Here is a 15,536-nt window from a genome sequence, read left to right as displayed (position 1 = left end):
GCCTCACCCGAACTGCTAGATTTTCGTGACGAAATGATATTATAGCCCAGAAAAGTCTCGGTAGTCACGGATTTGAAACCCAAAAAATTAATATGAGGGTCGTCCGTTAAAAAGAGCCTAGCGCGGAGCGTGATGGATCTCAGTATGAGTAAAGGCGTTTCTATGACCCATACGGACAGTTAGCTTTTCGTGGCGAGACACATATATCTTTTTTTTGTTACAAAGAAGTCACAAAGACTTAATATAGTGAAATAAAAATATTAAATAACTAATAAAATAACATAGGTAATCCCATCAAGTATCGAATGGGTTAACAAGCGAGAGTGTGCGCCACTGCGTTATACCCTATTTTAATGAACGCGTACAACTTTACTGCAGCCATGCAGGTAGGACACAACGATAGACCGAGTCTGCTAAGCATGAAAGAAAGATCGATATCATGGGAGTCCAAAGCGGAACCCAGCTCGGCATAAATTCAAAAACGCAAACAAGTGCATGCCCATGAAACTAATGCATGGTTCGCATGTACGATCATTCTGGTGTAGTCGGAGAAGCTTGCTTATTGTGATGGCACAATCGGCGACCTGCAAAGATCTACGCACCTGAGTCCTGGTCGTAAGAGTTCGCGGCCATCTCCGTTTCCCTTCCCTTGACATGCAGTAGAAGCTTTGAGCTTCCTTCATCAATTCAGATCAACACCATCATCAGACTCATCCAAGCCCATTAATTAAGACCGGCTGATCAGAAGTCAAAAGAGAAGCAGAAAGCAAATCGGAAGAGAAGCTGCAGAGAGTTTTCCTTTCGCAATCTATATATCTATATATGTTAAAATACTAAATTCTCACGTCATCACATTATAAAAAAAAAACAGAATTCTCTCACTTTACTATCTCCTTATCAATTAAAGAAACTTTTGTATTCTTTCTATCATAAATTATACAGTAAATTATATAGATTATGTCGATAGAATTTACACGTATATATTTGCATTGCAAGATTATATATATATATATATATATATAATCTTTATATGTGACGTTTTCACACACAGACACACACATATATATATACCGTTTATAGACTCTATATGCCATCTTTATATGTGATTTTTGCACATATATATATAATATATAATTTATATATGCCGTTGGCATATATATAATAATTGCGGTTTGCATATATATGCATATATAGATGCTATTTAAATTGTATGAAAATATATGTAGATTATATATGTTATCAATATATATATATATATATAAACAAATGATTTGTCTGTCTTTCCGCAGCCACCTCCCAAAGTTAAAACGTGAGAAGTCACGTCATAAAATTACAGTCTCTTGCGAAGGCACATCGGTCCATCTCGCGATGTCACGTCGTTATTTTAATTATGTAAATATTATATACAGTGAAATATTTGATATTCAGTGAAATATATAGTGAAATCAATGTATTGGTAGCTTTTGATAACATACAAAATTACATTGTAGAAATAAATATATGCTTTTAATACAATGGAACAACAAATCACAACCAAATTATTTTATTAACATTCTTTTGATAGTATATATAACTGGCCAAATTACCATCTTTCTTACTAAGAGAAAAGAATATTTCATTATTAGCCTTATCGGGAAAGCAATTAAAGTATTTTTTTTAATTTATAGAAATGGAACAGCAAAACGGTAATCACAACATATTAATAACATTCTTTTGATAGTATAGATAACTGGCCAACCACCTTTCTTATATATATTTGATATATATGAAATATATAATAGAATCTAAAAATAGCGCACGATCTTGCATTATAGGAATACATATATAATTTGATACAATGAAATATGTATTGTAATTTTTATTTTGGCAGCTATATATAATATATATAGTTGTTTGATATATTATAGGAACGTGTGCATATATAGTTGAAGATATATATTGCACGTATAAAGTTACATTATATATTGGAGTAATATATATATACATAGACGCCTTACACGGAACTTTTATTATTATATTTTCATTTACAAAGACGTGTTGGTGTACTCGTGGACTTTATATGTATATTGTGTTGCATACTCATCTACTACCAATACCGACCGGTTTATGTCAATTTGATTATTTCAAAAAGGATTCATCGGAGCATTCGCTTACTTCATTAAGATTTTTTGTTTGGAAAAATTATTATTTTCTATAGTTGACATATTTGCTCGCATATTTTCAATTTTATTAATATTTTCACGCATTTGTATGAGAATTTGTTTAATTTTTATTGATATATTTGCACACATATTTTTATTCAATTCTATTCTTTTCATGTATATCTCAATTTTCTTTAATGAGACTTTAATCTGTGTATATATTTATAACAATTTTCTTGACGTAAATAATAAAGAGATTATTTGTACGGTCTCATGCAAAGCACGGGTATTCAACTAGTTAAATAGATAATAATGCAATGCAATGCAGGTTGAATAGGCAATGATGGGTTCATAGAACCCTGGCACACGAGCCAAATCCACGCAATTTCGATATAAAGAACCGTCAAGTCGCTATATTGATTGATCAGTTATTTCTTTAACATTCTTTGTCTCGCATAGTGTGTGGAATCGTGGACGTATGGATCTGGGTGCCCGTCTTTAGGAATGAGTCGTGCAGGCCAGGTGAGAGCGTAGCTCCACATCTCGAATTTCACTCTGGATATTCTCATATTGTAATATGTGATTTTCATTATTTTAGAACTCACTTGCTGGTTCAATTCCTTCTATGTCACATAGAGTTTTCCATAAGCACCCCATCCACATATTTATCTATGGATTTACTTGAATGATGAGCTTTCCTATGTTAGAGCTGGAGAAAATGGACCCTAAGCTATCGACGAAGGCCTCGATCCCCTGATTGATCCTGTGCTTCGATTTGATCTTGCCTTCCCTCAAGTAATGCTCCATGTCCTTAACAAAATCCTCGAACCGGTCAAAGTATGTGCCCATCATGAACCCTTCCATCTTCACCTCCTTCCCCACCATATTCAACAGATTTCTCACCCCGTCCCTCTCAGTCCAAACCTGCCCATGCAACATTAACATGAGTTTATGAAATAGTTTTTATAGGTACATAGTTAATTAATTGATTCTTTACATGTATTTATTTACTGCATATTTAATATTATTCAATTAAAAAAAAGACAGAGAGAGATACTAATTTTAATTTTATTAGTGTACGCACTTTCATATGGACCTTCTCTTGGAATTAAGGGCCATCTGGTGCGATATATTAAAACGATGATAATACAATTGATAGATTACATCTACCTGATTGTACTGGGACACCATGCCACAAAGCACAATGTGAGCACGAGTGTTGACGTGGTTGAGGACTGCTTCCAGCGTTTTACCGCCAACATTGTCGAGGTAGAAGTCGATCCCATCTGGAAAATACCTGCCGTACAAAAAACACACAACGGCTTAAATTAGCTACACATCAATTCATATCTTGAACCAAGGTGAATCATGAGAACAATAAGTAGACCAGTACCTGCTCAAAGCAGCATCAAGATCCGTTTCAACCTTGTAGTTGAATGCATCATCGTATCCGAATTCATCCTTTACCAGTTTCACCTGCCAAACCAAAATCACAGTTGACACAGTCCTTGAATGCTTGATTGTGGTAGCTAAATCAAAGTGACTTGCAATATGTAAGAACGACTGCGCACCTTTTCATCTGAGCCAGTGCTGCCAATAACCCGGCAGCCTTTGAGCTTAAAAAGTTGTCCAGCATACATCCCAACGCCGCCAGCAGCAGCCGAGATGAAGACATTGGAGCCCTGCTTCAGGTCTAGTCCAAGCAGCTCCACCACCACCCATGCAGCAAATCCAGGAACTCCTGCAATTGCCACGAGGCGGTCGAGTCTGATTAGGCCAGTACGCGTATGGACAACCTTGAAAATATATATTGATGATCTTGAGATCTTTATGTGCTTATTTGATAAATTAAGAAGAACCAGATGCCATGTGTGGGTGTGTGTATATATATATATATATCTGCACTACAGCAGGTAGATGATCTAGCTAGCAATTAACATGACCTTGTAACCCGATTCGGGTCGTCTGAACCCAGTCAAGACCGTGTTTTCTTCCTATTGATGAGCTAGATACTACAGCAGTTCTTGCTAATTAACGCAGAAATGATATATTTTCAGGTACTCGTGGAGCGGATATGTAATCTTACACCTTAGAAGTGTGAATACAGCAGTTTACCAATGGAGCTGACATATTCCTGCAATGGAATGCCGGAGGCAGGGTCGATCTTTCTCATAATCAATTCCGATGGAACCACAGCATACTCGGCCACTGGGAAAACCAGGCTCATTGTGATATCTCCCGTTGCATATCGATCATCCTTCGATGCTATCACCTTTCCGACACCGCAAGATAATACCACCTGTGCACTTTCCTTATATTAATTGTTGTACAAAAAATCCATGAACGACTTTGGTTACTTATATCTTATTTAGAGATTATTTAGATGTGAAGAGATACGTTTTCCTCCAATTCTCATTCTCTGAGAACAAAAGAGAGTAAGTATAATTGGCCAAAATTTTTCTTACAATTCTTCAAAGCAAGATTGATTCTACGTGAGTTCTTATAAGGCCCGGTTTATTCAAAAAATAATGCATGCGTCAATATATACGTACCTCATCGAGCTTGAACTGGGAAAAGTATAAGCCGTCTTCACGACCAAGCATTCTTGTACGCAAGTACGGGTCAACTGAGATCGAGAGGATCTCAACGGCGATGTGACCATCGGGGATTGAGGTGACCGATACCGGCAAATCGACGGTGCGGAACCTGAGGTGATCCGATGTTGGGATTCCATCGGAGGCGAAAGCCGAGAGGTAACACTCTTTGCTCCGCACGATTGCCTTCTCCTCGCTGCCCATCTTTTTTGTGTACGTATTATCGTTCTTCTGTCTAGTGCCTTGTGGCGACTGTCAGTTTATGAACTAGCTAGAGATTTTATAATGGTAGAAGCAACTAAGGCATGCATATAATGTGGAGTAGAATCCCATTTGATTTGAAGAGATTCATTTAATCTTACTATTCATTCATGGGATTCATTTAATCCCGTGAATTATATACCAGGGGATTCACTTTCCCATACCACCTCAAAGTTTTCTACATTTGCAATATTTATGTATATTCTTTTTTTATGGATGAATTAATAATGTTTACGTATATATTCATATATCATGTACAGGTTTTAAGATCTGGAAACTTAATTAAGGGCTGACAAAGTTCTGGAGATAAATAAACTCATGAGATTAATAGGAGACGGGTGAAAGAAACATACATAATAAAGTAAGGGAAAATTTGTACCTTTCTTTTATGCGCTGCGTTATATTCGGAAGTTCAATGTACCCGACTAATTCGGATTTGAATAGGATTGACCTACTGAGGAGTAAACCTCTCTTAATTGTGGATTTTTTTCCATTTATAAAATTCGAAATCTAACCTTATTAAGGAAAAAATGTACCAAATCATATGAACCATTCAAAGTTAAAGTTTTTGAATTTGTAATTGAGATTTTGATTGAGGAATGTGACAAAAAAAAAAATATGGCCATTGTCTGACCAGGGGACTCCCCTTGAAAACTCAATCTACCTCTGAATCACATTTCATTCGTTTCCTTATATGACTTCTTTGATGAGAAAGATTGAGCTCGTTAAGGGTCCCAGCGAGGAGAAAGCTCTGAAAGATATGCTGGGGGGACAAGATAGGTCTTTTATTATAGTTTTTTATCGGGCGAAAGCTCGGATAAACAGCGATGGCAACCAGAAGTAAAGAAAAAAGGTCTTTGTAGGTTATTGGGTTCTTGGGAAATTCATTAAATTTTGAATATATATTAGAAATCCCTTCCCCATAATCTGCCATTGGATTAGCTTAAATTGTCATAATATCTCTCTGCCTAGTATTTGCCGAGTATTAGCCGAATTTTATAATACTGTTATTCATCCCGAACGGTTGCAATCGGGATGCGATTTTCTTCTGCAGACATTCTTATTAGACTGGGGGATCTAGCCATTCAATTACACCAACATATCCTCACGTACGTAGTAGGAATACATATTGGATTACCTTAGTAGGCCGACTCGGCTCGACTGGATTAGTAGGCCGGATACTAGGATTCACACAAACAAAAAAAAAATACAGATTGGACCATAAAACAGGAAACCAGTTCCTGGTCTATGATCAGACCTTCACGATGACTTTTCCCGTGTTAGAGCTCGAGAAGAGGGACCCCAAACTCTCCACGAAGCTCTCTATCCCGTGATATATCTTGTGCTTCGACTTGATCTTGCCTTGTTTCAAGTAATTCTCCATGTCGTTTACAAAATCATTGAATCGGTGCAGGTACGATCCCACAAGAAATCCTTCCATCCTCACTTCCTTCCCTACCATGTTCAAAAGATTTCTCACCCCGTCCCTGTCGGTCCACACCTGCACATCACAACCGTTCTCAAATCAGCCTCTCCCCAGCCAGGACCATAACAAGCGGAAAGAATCAAATTGAAAATGATTAACTGATCAAGATATGTGAAGTGCAGCTTCCCGTTCCTAGCCTAGAAAGTAATTACCGTATTGTATTGCGAAATCATGCCACAGAGAGAGATCCGAGCATGGGGATTAATGTGATTGAGGACCGCTTCGAGCATCTTGCCCCCAACATTGTCAAAGTACAGATCAATTCCATCGGGGAAGTATCTGTGCCACATCCATAAATTGCCACATCCATAAATTGAGGAGAGTTTTTCCAAGTAAGTGCATTAATTTGCTTGGAAATACAGCTGAAGGAGAGAACTGAATGTTACTTGCTTAGAGCGGCATCGAAGTCTGTTTCTTTGTTATAGTTGAAGCCATCATCGTACCCGAATTCCTCCTTTATTAGCTTCACCTACAAAAATCGAAATGGAGACCCACGAAATTTATATCATTTTCATTGTCTGCTTAGTTAATCTGTTGATTAGGAGCTTACATGTGTAAATTAAATGTACGTCACCTTTTCATCCGATCCAGTGCTCCCAATTACACGACAACCTTTGAGTTTTGCCAGCTGACCAGCATACATTCCGACCCCGCCAGCGGCGGCAGAGATGAACACGTTTGACCCGGGTTTCGGGTCTCCCAGCACTTCAATTCCCAACCAAGCAGTGAATCCTGGAACCCCTGTGATTATGTGACAGATTCGGAAATCAGTGGCAGGATTTTCGATAGGTTGTATGGATGCATATTGCAGCAGTTCGAAAATTCTAGTAGTCATGTAACTTTTTGACTTGTTTACCGAAGCAACTGAGATATTCGGGCAATGCTATGCTGGAAGAGCCGGTATCGACTTTCTTCAAGAAATCCAGAGGAACGACACAATACTCTGCGACAGGGAAGAGAGGGTTCATCACTATATCTCCCTCTGCATACTTATCGTTCCTGGACGATATCACCCTTCCAATTCCGAATGCTGTTATTACCTGCATTTTCATTTCAAGGAGGGGATAACAAAAAATGAAAAAAGAAAACATTAAACAAACCTATTCCTGGAAGGATCCTCTTAATTATTGAGTGATTTCCTTTTTCCAGATAACCGTACTAATCCCTTTAGACAGTCCCCAGGGAGCCTAACACAAACACAGTTGACGGATCCATTGCACGAGTGAGAGGAAGAACAATCCTACGGTTTCCGGTCATTGCAGTAACATGTCGACCTAATTAGTTGTAATCGGCAGAAGCATGGATACGCAGAGACAGTAGTCCGTGGATACAGGATTCTAGAGAACACGAATGTAGTAAACGTGCAGTCACATCCCCTGAACAAGTTCATGTCAAGCCATGGTGAAATGTGCTATAATGGCTAGGACAAGTGTCAGGGCTCGCGAGAGGATAGACGAACTCCAAAAACTGGTTGGATTGGCGATGAAATGTTGGTTAGTAAGTATGTTGAGTGTACCTCGCTGAGCTCAAAGGGGGGGAAGTAGAGGCCGTCTTTGCGGCCGGTCATCCTAGTGCGGACGTAAGGATCAACAGAGACGAGGCGGAGCTCGACCGCGACGTGGCCATCCGGGATGGAGTCGGCTGCCACTGGCAATGACACTGTGCGGAACTTGAGGTGGTCGGATGTGGGAACACCCTTGACCGCGTAGGCCGAGAGGTAACATTCTTTGCTCTCCACCACCGCTCCCACCGCATTCTTTACCGACGAAGCCATGGGAAGCCTCTCGCTCTCTCCCTTTCTGTCTGCTCCTTCTCTCTGATGCAGTTGAAGATGGTCATGGTGAATGTCGTGTCACGTCGCTTCCCCATGGGCCTTTTGAGATATTTATCGAGAGAAAAATATTCGGTAAGTGTTATTCATTCACTTAGATACTTGAATAAGTAAAAATCAATTAAAATACTTATAAGTTAAAATTTATGAATTCATTATAGGACTAACTTTTTACTTTCAAGTATTTTAATTGACTGTTACATATCCAAGTAGATAAATAATGATCACTTAATATTCACTCATTCACAGACACCAGAAGAGCCACAAATTCTGAGGAAATATTGGGCGTGTAAAAGTGGCTATGTAAAATTCAATTCTGAAATGACACGTGTAAAGTAAGAAAAAGATAGGGTTGCTCAGTAAAGCACTTATTGCTGATGGAGTTTTAGACGGCCATTTAATTATATATTATTCACTTAATATTTTTTCACAAATTCATCTTTCAAATGATAAAATTACGGAAATTTTTTATTTACTGACTATGATTAATTCCATTCAATATTCAATGTGGCTGAGAAACTTTCAATGACTTTCAAAAGCTACACTATTAATAAAATCTGGCCACTAAAGAAGGACATTTAGTACAGCAGCATAAGACTCCGAGATGCCGAATTCAATCTTTTTCAATGGGATTTATGCGTCTATATATTCTAAATTATATTATATTTTTATATTAAATCATTAAGTATCTGTTGCTTTAAAAAAAAATCCAGCCACTAAAATTCAGTTTATTACCACATTCTGGTAATCCCCAAGTTGCATGAAAATAAAAGGAGAGGGACATTCACTATTGCTGTGAATGCCTGCGACTGCCCAAACATTAGGAATTATTTGAAATGGAAAGACATGGATTCATGGATTCACGGGTTCGATCGGCTTTGCGGTTGAAAGCAGTGTTCAATACTGTCAACAGCCCGATGGGCTTTGCGGTTGAAAGCAGCGTTCAATACTGTCAACAGTGGAAGAATGAAAAGGCCAAGGTAATTATTTCAAGTTTGAATTTGTTCAATTAAAATCTGGATTCTTCTACTTCATTTTTATTTACTTTACTTATTATTATTTTTTCCCTCGTTCCTCTTTTTTATTTCTTTTTTTATTCCCTTTCAGCATTACTTAAGTCCCATAGGTTTGATCTTGTACTCATATGTTAATGCCGAGAGATGCGTGCGGACCATGCTGAATAACGGGGATCGGCTTAGAGCAGGAATTCCAATGCAGAGTATCTCGACTCGAAGGTGATAGCAACGAGATCAGAAGAAAGATATGACATTGACAGTTTTGAATTCATAAGATTGTCTCAAGCAAGAGTTAAGAGGAACATCAAAGAAAAAAAGGTGAGAACACCAAAAGACCAAGGGACTGCAAAGAATGTACAAGTTTTCCTCCCAATACACGTTTATTCCATGGAGATGTTCTCAGCGAAACACCCTACCAGCCTGAACTTCATAGAGAGCCAAAGGTGTTCTCGCCGCTGTAAGTCATGTAAAGAAATCCATCCTCGTCTTTGTTCTCCTCATAAATTGCAGACATCATAGCAGCTAAAATATAGAAAAAGCCCGGCTTAGATAGCTTGATATTGTCAAGGGAAAACAAAACATCAATGACGATGAAGATGAACATTCATCTCACCAGTTGGAGGCAGAATGGTCTTCACAAAGACGAAAATGGCCTTCTCCGGACTCAGCTTAATCCTCTTCCGTACAACGTAGACAAACTGGCCAACGGTTAGATCAGCAGGCACCAGATACCTGAACACCAGTCCCATTCCAAGACTAGGTCAGTATTATCAATAAACTACAAATGATCCCTTCCCAACTCCAGCATCAAATATTCCAGTATGGTCTCTGATTACAAATTTGCTTCTTTTAAATTTTGATACCATTTATTATAGTTATTAACGTGTACATGGCAGTCAAGAGTATCCACAGGCAACTGACTTTTTCTTATCAATCTCAGGCACATCAGTCTTCTCAGCCCTTTCCACAATCACCTGCATCACGCAGTCAGCATATATTAGAATTTAGTAGGCATTGGCAGCACAGAGAAATATCAGAGCTAGAACAGGACACGTACAGGAATTCTATCAGGATATTTCTCTCTGATGCGTGCAGCTTCAGCCTGCCTCCTCTCTGTCCCAGCAAGACGAAATAAACAGTAAGAAAATAGAGAATCTGCACAATACTCAAAGAGAACAGCTCCAACTCGGAGTAATTATGTCTGCAATTTAGTGAATAAGAGCACTTGGTATCAACAAAGAGATTCCACCGACTAATTATGCTTAAATACTGCATCAACACGATTTGTAGTACCCTTAGACAAGTATCTGCACCAGCAAACCAGTGAAAACCCTCTTGAATATGTCAAACATCAATTCTGACAAACTAGAGACAACATTAATAGATGCAAGATGGTATGAAGACAATCATCTTCCCAAAATTCAGCCATAAACCAGTGAAAAACCTCCTGACGAGGTCAAAAATTGATGTTGACGAACTAGAGACATCATTAACAGATGCAAGACGGTATGAAGATAATCATCTTCACAAACATTCCGCCGGCAAACATTGCAACTGTGATGATCGATTTCAAAAAGATCAAGTCCCATTTCCACGTACAGATATGACTAGGTCTCAGATGCTGTGCCATGTTTCCTATTATCAATTATCGAAGCTGGTGCAGGTAAAGCCTATATCATAATTATTAATATGTGCCCAACGTAAGACTTACCCACATAGACACATGCAATAGGACTTTGTCGAAAGTCCACTTATGGCCTATTAAAAATCGTTATTTAGAGCCACAGCCAACCTAATCTCAGAGCATGCTAATTTAATATTAAACTGCGTAAAGAATATTTCTTTCATCACCGCACGAACGGAACCCAATGGTTAACGTCAATGAGGCTGAATTTCACCCAATTTCCAGAAGATGTTAAGAGTTGCACGGGCAAAAATTCCCCGATCATCATCAGATAAATAAATCCCAACAAGAACAGCAAGAATCGAAGGGATCAGAAACATATACGGGAATTTAGGGGATGTACCGAGAGGATGCTCCATCTTGAATGAGCTTCTGGCCATGTGGGAAAGGGGAACCCTCTGAAAGAATATCAAATCAATCAAAAGACCCAAAAACGTCAGTAACGCGAATTAGGGTTCGGATTTTGATGAGAAGATCTTCGAATTCAGAATACAGAAATCGAGATTTGAGGAATGACCGACAATTACGAGCGAGAGTTATAGAGAGAGAGAGAGAGAGTCGAGAAGATTTTGAGGATAACTGTGCGAGAAAGAGAATCGGATCAGTGACGGGAAAGGGACCAATTGCCCTCCACGGAAAGAAAGCTCAAAGCACCGCTCCACCTCACCCCACGCCACCCCGCGGGCCACTCTACTCGGTGGGCCCCACCGCCCCCTGTGATTTTTATTATTTATCGAAGATCTTAATCTAAACAAACCAGTCAGGGGATCGCACTTGGGCGGGAACTGGTACCCACATTGTGTTGGGTTGGGCCTTCTTAGAGAAGTCGGAAGTTTTCCAACCCCTCAGAGAAGTTAACCCAACTTCTTAAACGAGTTAACTAACGTGAGTTGATACAAGTGGTTCGATATTTATTTCGTTAGTAAAATTTTAGATTTGAATCCCTGTGAATGCAGAAAGTTCACGCTGGAAAGGCTTTCCTTTTAGTAGGTCAATTCGACTTAACTAGATCAGTCGGGACTCAATTGAGCTTCCAGATAGTAAAGTTCACATCGAAAAAGGAGTTCGAAGTTGGGCCAGGCTGCACGTGACTTGGGCCCGTGCTGGCTTTGCCATCGGGGCCCGATTAAAACCCGTGTAGCCGACCCGACGGGACCGCCCTTTCCTTTTATCTCCCTCCCCTCGCTTCCTTCCTTCCTTTCCCAGTCCGGCTACTGGAAATCCTGCTCAAGGTCGAGGCCGGGTTAGCTCTGACGAGCCCTTTGAGCTCGTGAATTTCTTGTTTTGAGGTGCGTTCCTCCGTTTCTTGCTCCTTCTCCCTTCCACTCCCTGCTTTTCTATTCGTGGTTGGATCCGTGTATGTCGGCTGTTCAAAATCCCTAGCTTTCGTCTCGGATTGTTTGTTGCTCTATAAGCTAGGGTTATGATGTACAATGCGTAGATTAGGTATCGGAGCTGCTCTTCGCAGATTTTATCATTTTTTAATGGAAATTTGACTCATTTCATGTGTTTCAAGTCCGTGTAATTTGCTGTACGTCATCTGGTGTTTTGACAGAGTTGGGTGTTGCCGAACCTTTTCCCCCTTCATGTTACGTTTTACTCTGTCTTTTTTGTTTATTGAATTCAGCCTCAGAAGACTTCCTTGTGGTTTCAGGTGTGTGCACAATAGGCTGAAATTGGAGGCTTTACTCGGTTCATTTGGAGAGACAATAACAGAAAATATAGGCAGAGTTTTGAAATTTTTACGGTTTCTTTCTTGCCCTTTGTCTTGGTGATTTATTAGGTGCGAAAAATGTCGGTCACGGCAGGTGTTAGCGATACTATTATTGCTATAAGGGATAAACTAAGGGGTAAAATTGGGCAGACGAAAGTTAAAAGATATTGGCCTGGTAAAGCACCAGAGTGGGCTGATGATGCTGATGAAGATGGAGATATTAGGATGGCCAGGTCAGCTGCCCTGGAGAAAGCCTTCCCGACTCATGAAGATTCGGGCATTGTTAGAAAGGACGATCCTAGGTTGCGGCGTCTCGCCGAGAGCAGGATTGATAATCGGGATGAAATCAGAGCAGATCACCGTCGCATCCGACAGGCTGAGATTGTTTCCACCATCGAAGAGGAGAGCGGAAGGCAAGAGGGCCTTGAAGCGGAGGAAGAGGATGCCGAAGCTCTCGAGGAGAGGAGAAGGAAGATAAGGGAGAAGCTGCTTCAGAGGGAACAGGATGAGGTGGCACTGCTTCCTGAAGAAGAGGAAGAGGAAGAGGAGGAGGAAGAAGAGGAGGAGTCAGAGTATGAGACTGACTTGGAAGAAGATGGGACGGGTTTTGCGATGGTGAAGCCAGTCTTTGTCCCAAGGGCAGAGAGAGATACTATAGCTGAGCGTGAGCGGCTAGAGGCAGAAGAACGTGCACTCGAAGAATTGGTGAAGAGGAGACAGGAGGAGAGGAGGATAGAAACCAAGCAGCTAGTTGTTGAGGAGATCAGGAAAGATGAGGAGATCCAGAAGAATCTGGAAAATGAGGCCAACATTGCTGATGTCGACACCGATGATGAGATTAATGAGGCCGAGGAATACGAAGCCTGGAAGGTGAGAGAGATAACAAGGATTAAGAGAGATCGGGAAGACAGAGAATTGATGTTAAAGGAGAAGGAAGAGATTGAGAAGGTGAGGAACATGACGGAGGAAGAGAGGAGGGAGTGGGAGAGGAAGAATCCAAAGCCGTCTGGCCCGCCTAAGCAGAAGTGGAGGTTCATGCAGAAGTATTACCACAAGGGTGCTTTCTTCCAATCAGACACTGATGATCGTGCTGGAACAGCTGGGGGGGATGGCATTTACACTCGCGATTTCTCTGCTCCTACTGGGGAGGACAAGATGGACAAGACTATCTTGCCCAAGGTCATGCAAGTCAAGCACTTTGGTCGCAGTGGGAGGACAAAATGGACCCATCTCGTCAACGAGGATACAACCGATTGGAACAACCCGTACGTCCTATCTTTTCTCATTCAAATTTCAATTTTTCAGCTGCTAGTTTTCATTCTCTTTAGTTTCCTGCATTGCATGCCTGGATATTCCTATCCTAGAAAGTCGAAGCAGTCGGTTCTTCAGCTGTCAGCTAGCTGTGATATTCATCTACCATCTCATTTTCTTCTGAAAACATTGCAGCAACTTGCACTGCACATGAAAAATCTCTATTTTAATGCTGAATTCTGAAGTCTGGTCTGCTTTCTGTTATCTTGCAACAATCGGCTGCTCCAACAAATGTGTTTGTTGTCTATTTCTTGTTGTTATTGGACTAAGGAAAAATATGCCCTATAACTACTTGCATTTATCCTCGATATATCAAATTCCTTGGTGATTGGAACACTTCTGAAATCATTCTCAATCTTAATGTTCGGTCTTGGATTTGTGAAACTGATGCACATGTTGTTGTGCAGGTGGACATATAATGATCCTCTCAGGGCTAAGTACAATGCGAAAATGGCTGGGATGAACGCCTCCATCACAAAACCAAAAGGAAGCAAGAAGTTGAAGGACTGGGATTCTCATTGAATCGCTGAAAGTTCGCTTCAGCACATAAAACCCGGATATGGATTCCGGAGTTTGCAAAACGAAGGAATACGAAATCCTTCCGAGAGCTCTAGTAGTTGGGTCCTATAGATTGGTGGTATATTTAGAATCTCACTGGCCTCAGAGTAATGTTCGAATATTTCTTAGCGTAATGGTTATGGAATTGTTCACTTGTACTGCTGAAGCTTAAGTGGGCCTGAAATTCTGTGGCTCTCTATCTTGTTCAATTTGGTAGGGATAGGGCTTACTCGTACTAGTGTAAGACGAAGGGAATCATATTGAATAGTTTGGTAAAGATCCGAGTGACGATGCAATTAATGCCATGCAAGCATAATATGCGATTGATGGCGTAAATTAATGTACGAGTTCTGGAAAATTTTCATGCTGCGGAATGCTTTCCAAAGTTGGCTCCCAATCTCTGTTGCTGCCGAGCTGAATCTGCCCCTGGACACCAAACTGCTTGCAAGCAGCTTGGAAGAGGAGAGGTCGGACTGAGATTGAGAATTTTCTCTGTGGCAACAGTCTGTAATGCGACTCAACCCATACCGTGTCACCATGACTCCGATCCGCAAGGCATTTTTCCCGAAATAGCCACCAGAGCCATATTCATCTTCACCCGCCCCATGCACCCTGACCACCTGCCTCTTCTCCGCCTCACCATGAACAGCGTTGTCAGCTTCTTCCCTATCACGATCAGCACGAACCCTGTTGCTCCTCAGGCAATTCCCCATCATATGGATTATGAAAGGACTGCTCTGAACACGATAGCGAGGGAAACGAGGAGAGCAACTCGACATATAAAGCCGACGGAAAAGAGGAATCTGTAACGGAATTGGCGATTGTTGGGCTGAGGTTTTCTGTGAGTGGACGGAATTGGTTTCGTTTGCTTGTGAAAACTCTGCCCGTATCGCCCACATTTGCTGCGTATGCGGTGCATGAGATGGGTTCTTCATGTTGT

General features: G+C 40.5%; 4 protein-coding genes across 6 annotated transcripts; 1 reads left to right on the top strand and 3 right to left on the bottom strand.

Annotated features, from left to right (window-relative positions):
• Positions 1-2,798: 2,798 nt before the first annotated feature.
• Positions 2,799-5,678, bottom strand: LOC116194028 ((+)-pulegone reductase-like). Its single transcript, XM_031522752.1, has 7 exons — positions 5,661-5,678; positions 4,694-4,987; positions 4,257-4,440; positions 3,713-3,882; positions 3,535-3,617; positions 3,312-3,438; positions 2,799-3,065 (listed from the first exon to the last, which is right to left on the bottom strand). Exons 1-7 carry the CDS (start codon positions 5,676-5,678, stop codon positions 2,811-2,813), a joined length of 1,131 nt encoding a protein of 376 aa, XP_031378612.1. The 3' UTR covers positions 2,799-2,810.
• A 359-nt stretch (positions 5,679-6,037) lies between these two features.
• On the bottom strand, positions 6,038-8,335 carry LOC116194180 (2-alkenal reductase (NADP(+)-dependent)-like). The gene is made up of 6 exons (XM_031522931.1): positions 7,999-8,335; positions 7,339-7,522; positions 7,057-7,223; positions 6,869-6,951; positions 6,635-6,761; positions 6,038-6,497 (listed from the first exon to the last, which is right to left on the bottom strand). The coding sequence occupies exons 1-6, from the start codon at positions 8,254-8,256 to the stop codon at positions 6,249-6,251; spliced, it is 1,068 nt and encodes a 355-aa protein (XP_031378791.1). The 5' UTR covers positions 8,257-8,335; the 3' UTR covers positions 6,038-6,248.
• Positions 8,336-9,556: 1,221 nt separating this feature from the next.
• Positions 9,557-11,686, bottom strand: LOC116195552 (autophagy-related protein 8A). Of its 3 annotated transcripts, none has more exons than XM_031524803.1 (6): positions 11,535-11,686; positions 11,357-11,411; positions 10,387-10,442; positions 10,251-10,303; positions 9,943-10,061; positions 9,557-9,851 (listed from the first exon to the last, which is right to left on the bottom strand). In XM_031524803.1, the coding sequence occupies exons 2-6, from the start codon at positions 11,391-11,393 to the stop codon at positions 9,757-9,759; spliced, it is 360 nt and encodes a 119-aa protein (XP_031380663.1). In that variant the 5' UTR covers positions 11,394-11,411; positions 11,535-11,686; the 3' UTR covers positions 9,557-9,756. The 3 variants fall into 3 exon arrangements, with proteins under 3 accessions (XP_031380663.1, XP_031380664.1, XP_031380665.1); XM_031524804.1 differs by having other exon boundaries at positions 11,594-11,612; XM_031524805.1 differs by lacking the exons at positions 11,357-11,411; positions 11,535-11,686 and having other exon boundaries at positions 10,193-10,303; positions 10,387-10,448.
• A 465-nt stretch (positions 11,687-12,151) lies between these two features.
• LOC116195551 (microfibrillar-associated protein 1-like) lies at positions 12,152-14,932 on the top strand. The gene is made up of 3 exons (XM_031524802.1): positions 12,152-12,302; positions 12,668-13,992; positions 14,446-14,932. The coding sequence occupies exons 2-3, from the start codon at positions 12,806-12,808 to the stop codon at positions 14,558-14,560; spliced, it is 1,302 nt and encodes a 433-aa protein (XP_031380662.1). The 5' UTR covers positions 12,152-12,302; positions 12,668-12,805; the 3' UTR covers positions 14,561-14,932.
• Positions 14,933-15,536: the final 604 nt, after the last annotated feature.

This window comes from Punica granatum, chromosome 2, assembly GCF_007655135.1.
Source record: "Punica granatum isolate Tunisia-2019 chromosome 2, ASM765513v2, whole genome shotgun sequence".
NCBI classification, from domain to species: domain Eukaryota; kingdom Viridiplantae; phylum Streptophyta; class Magnoliopsida; order Myrtales; family Lythraceae; genus Punica; species Punica granatum.
The sequence above is the reverse complement of the archived record's forward strand: the minus strand, read 5'-3'. Positions and strand labels throughout refer to the sequence as shown.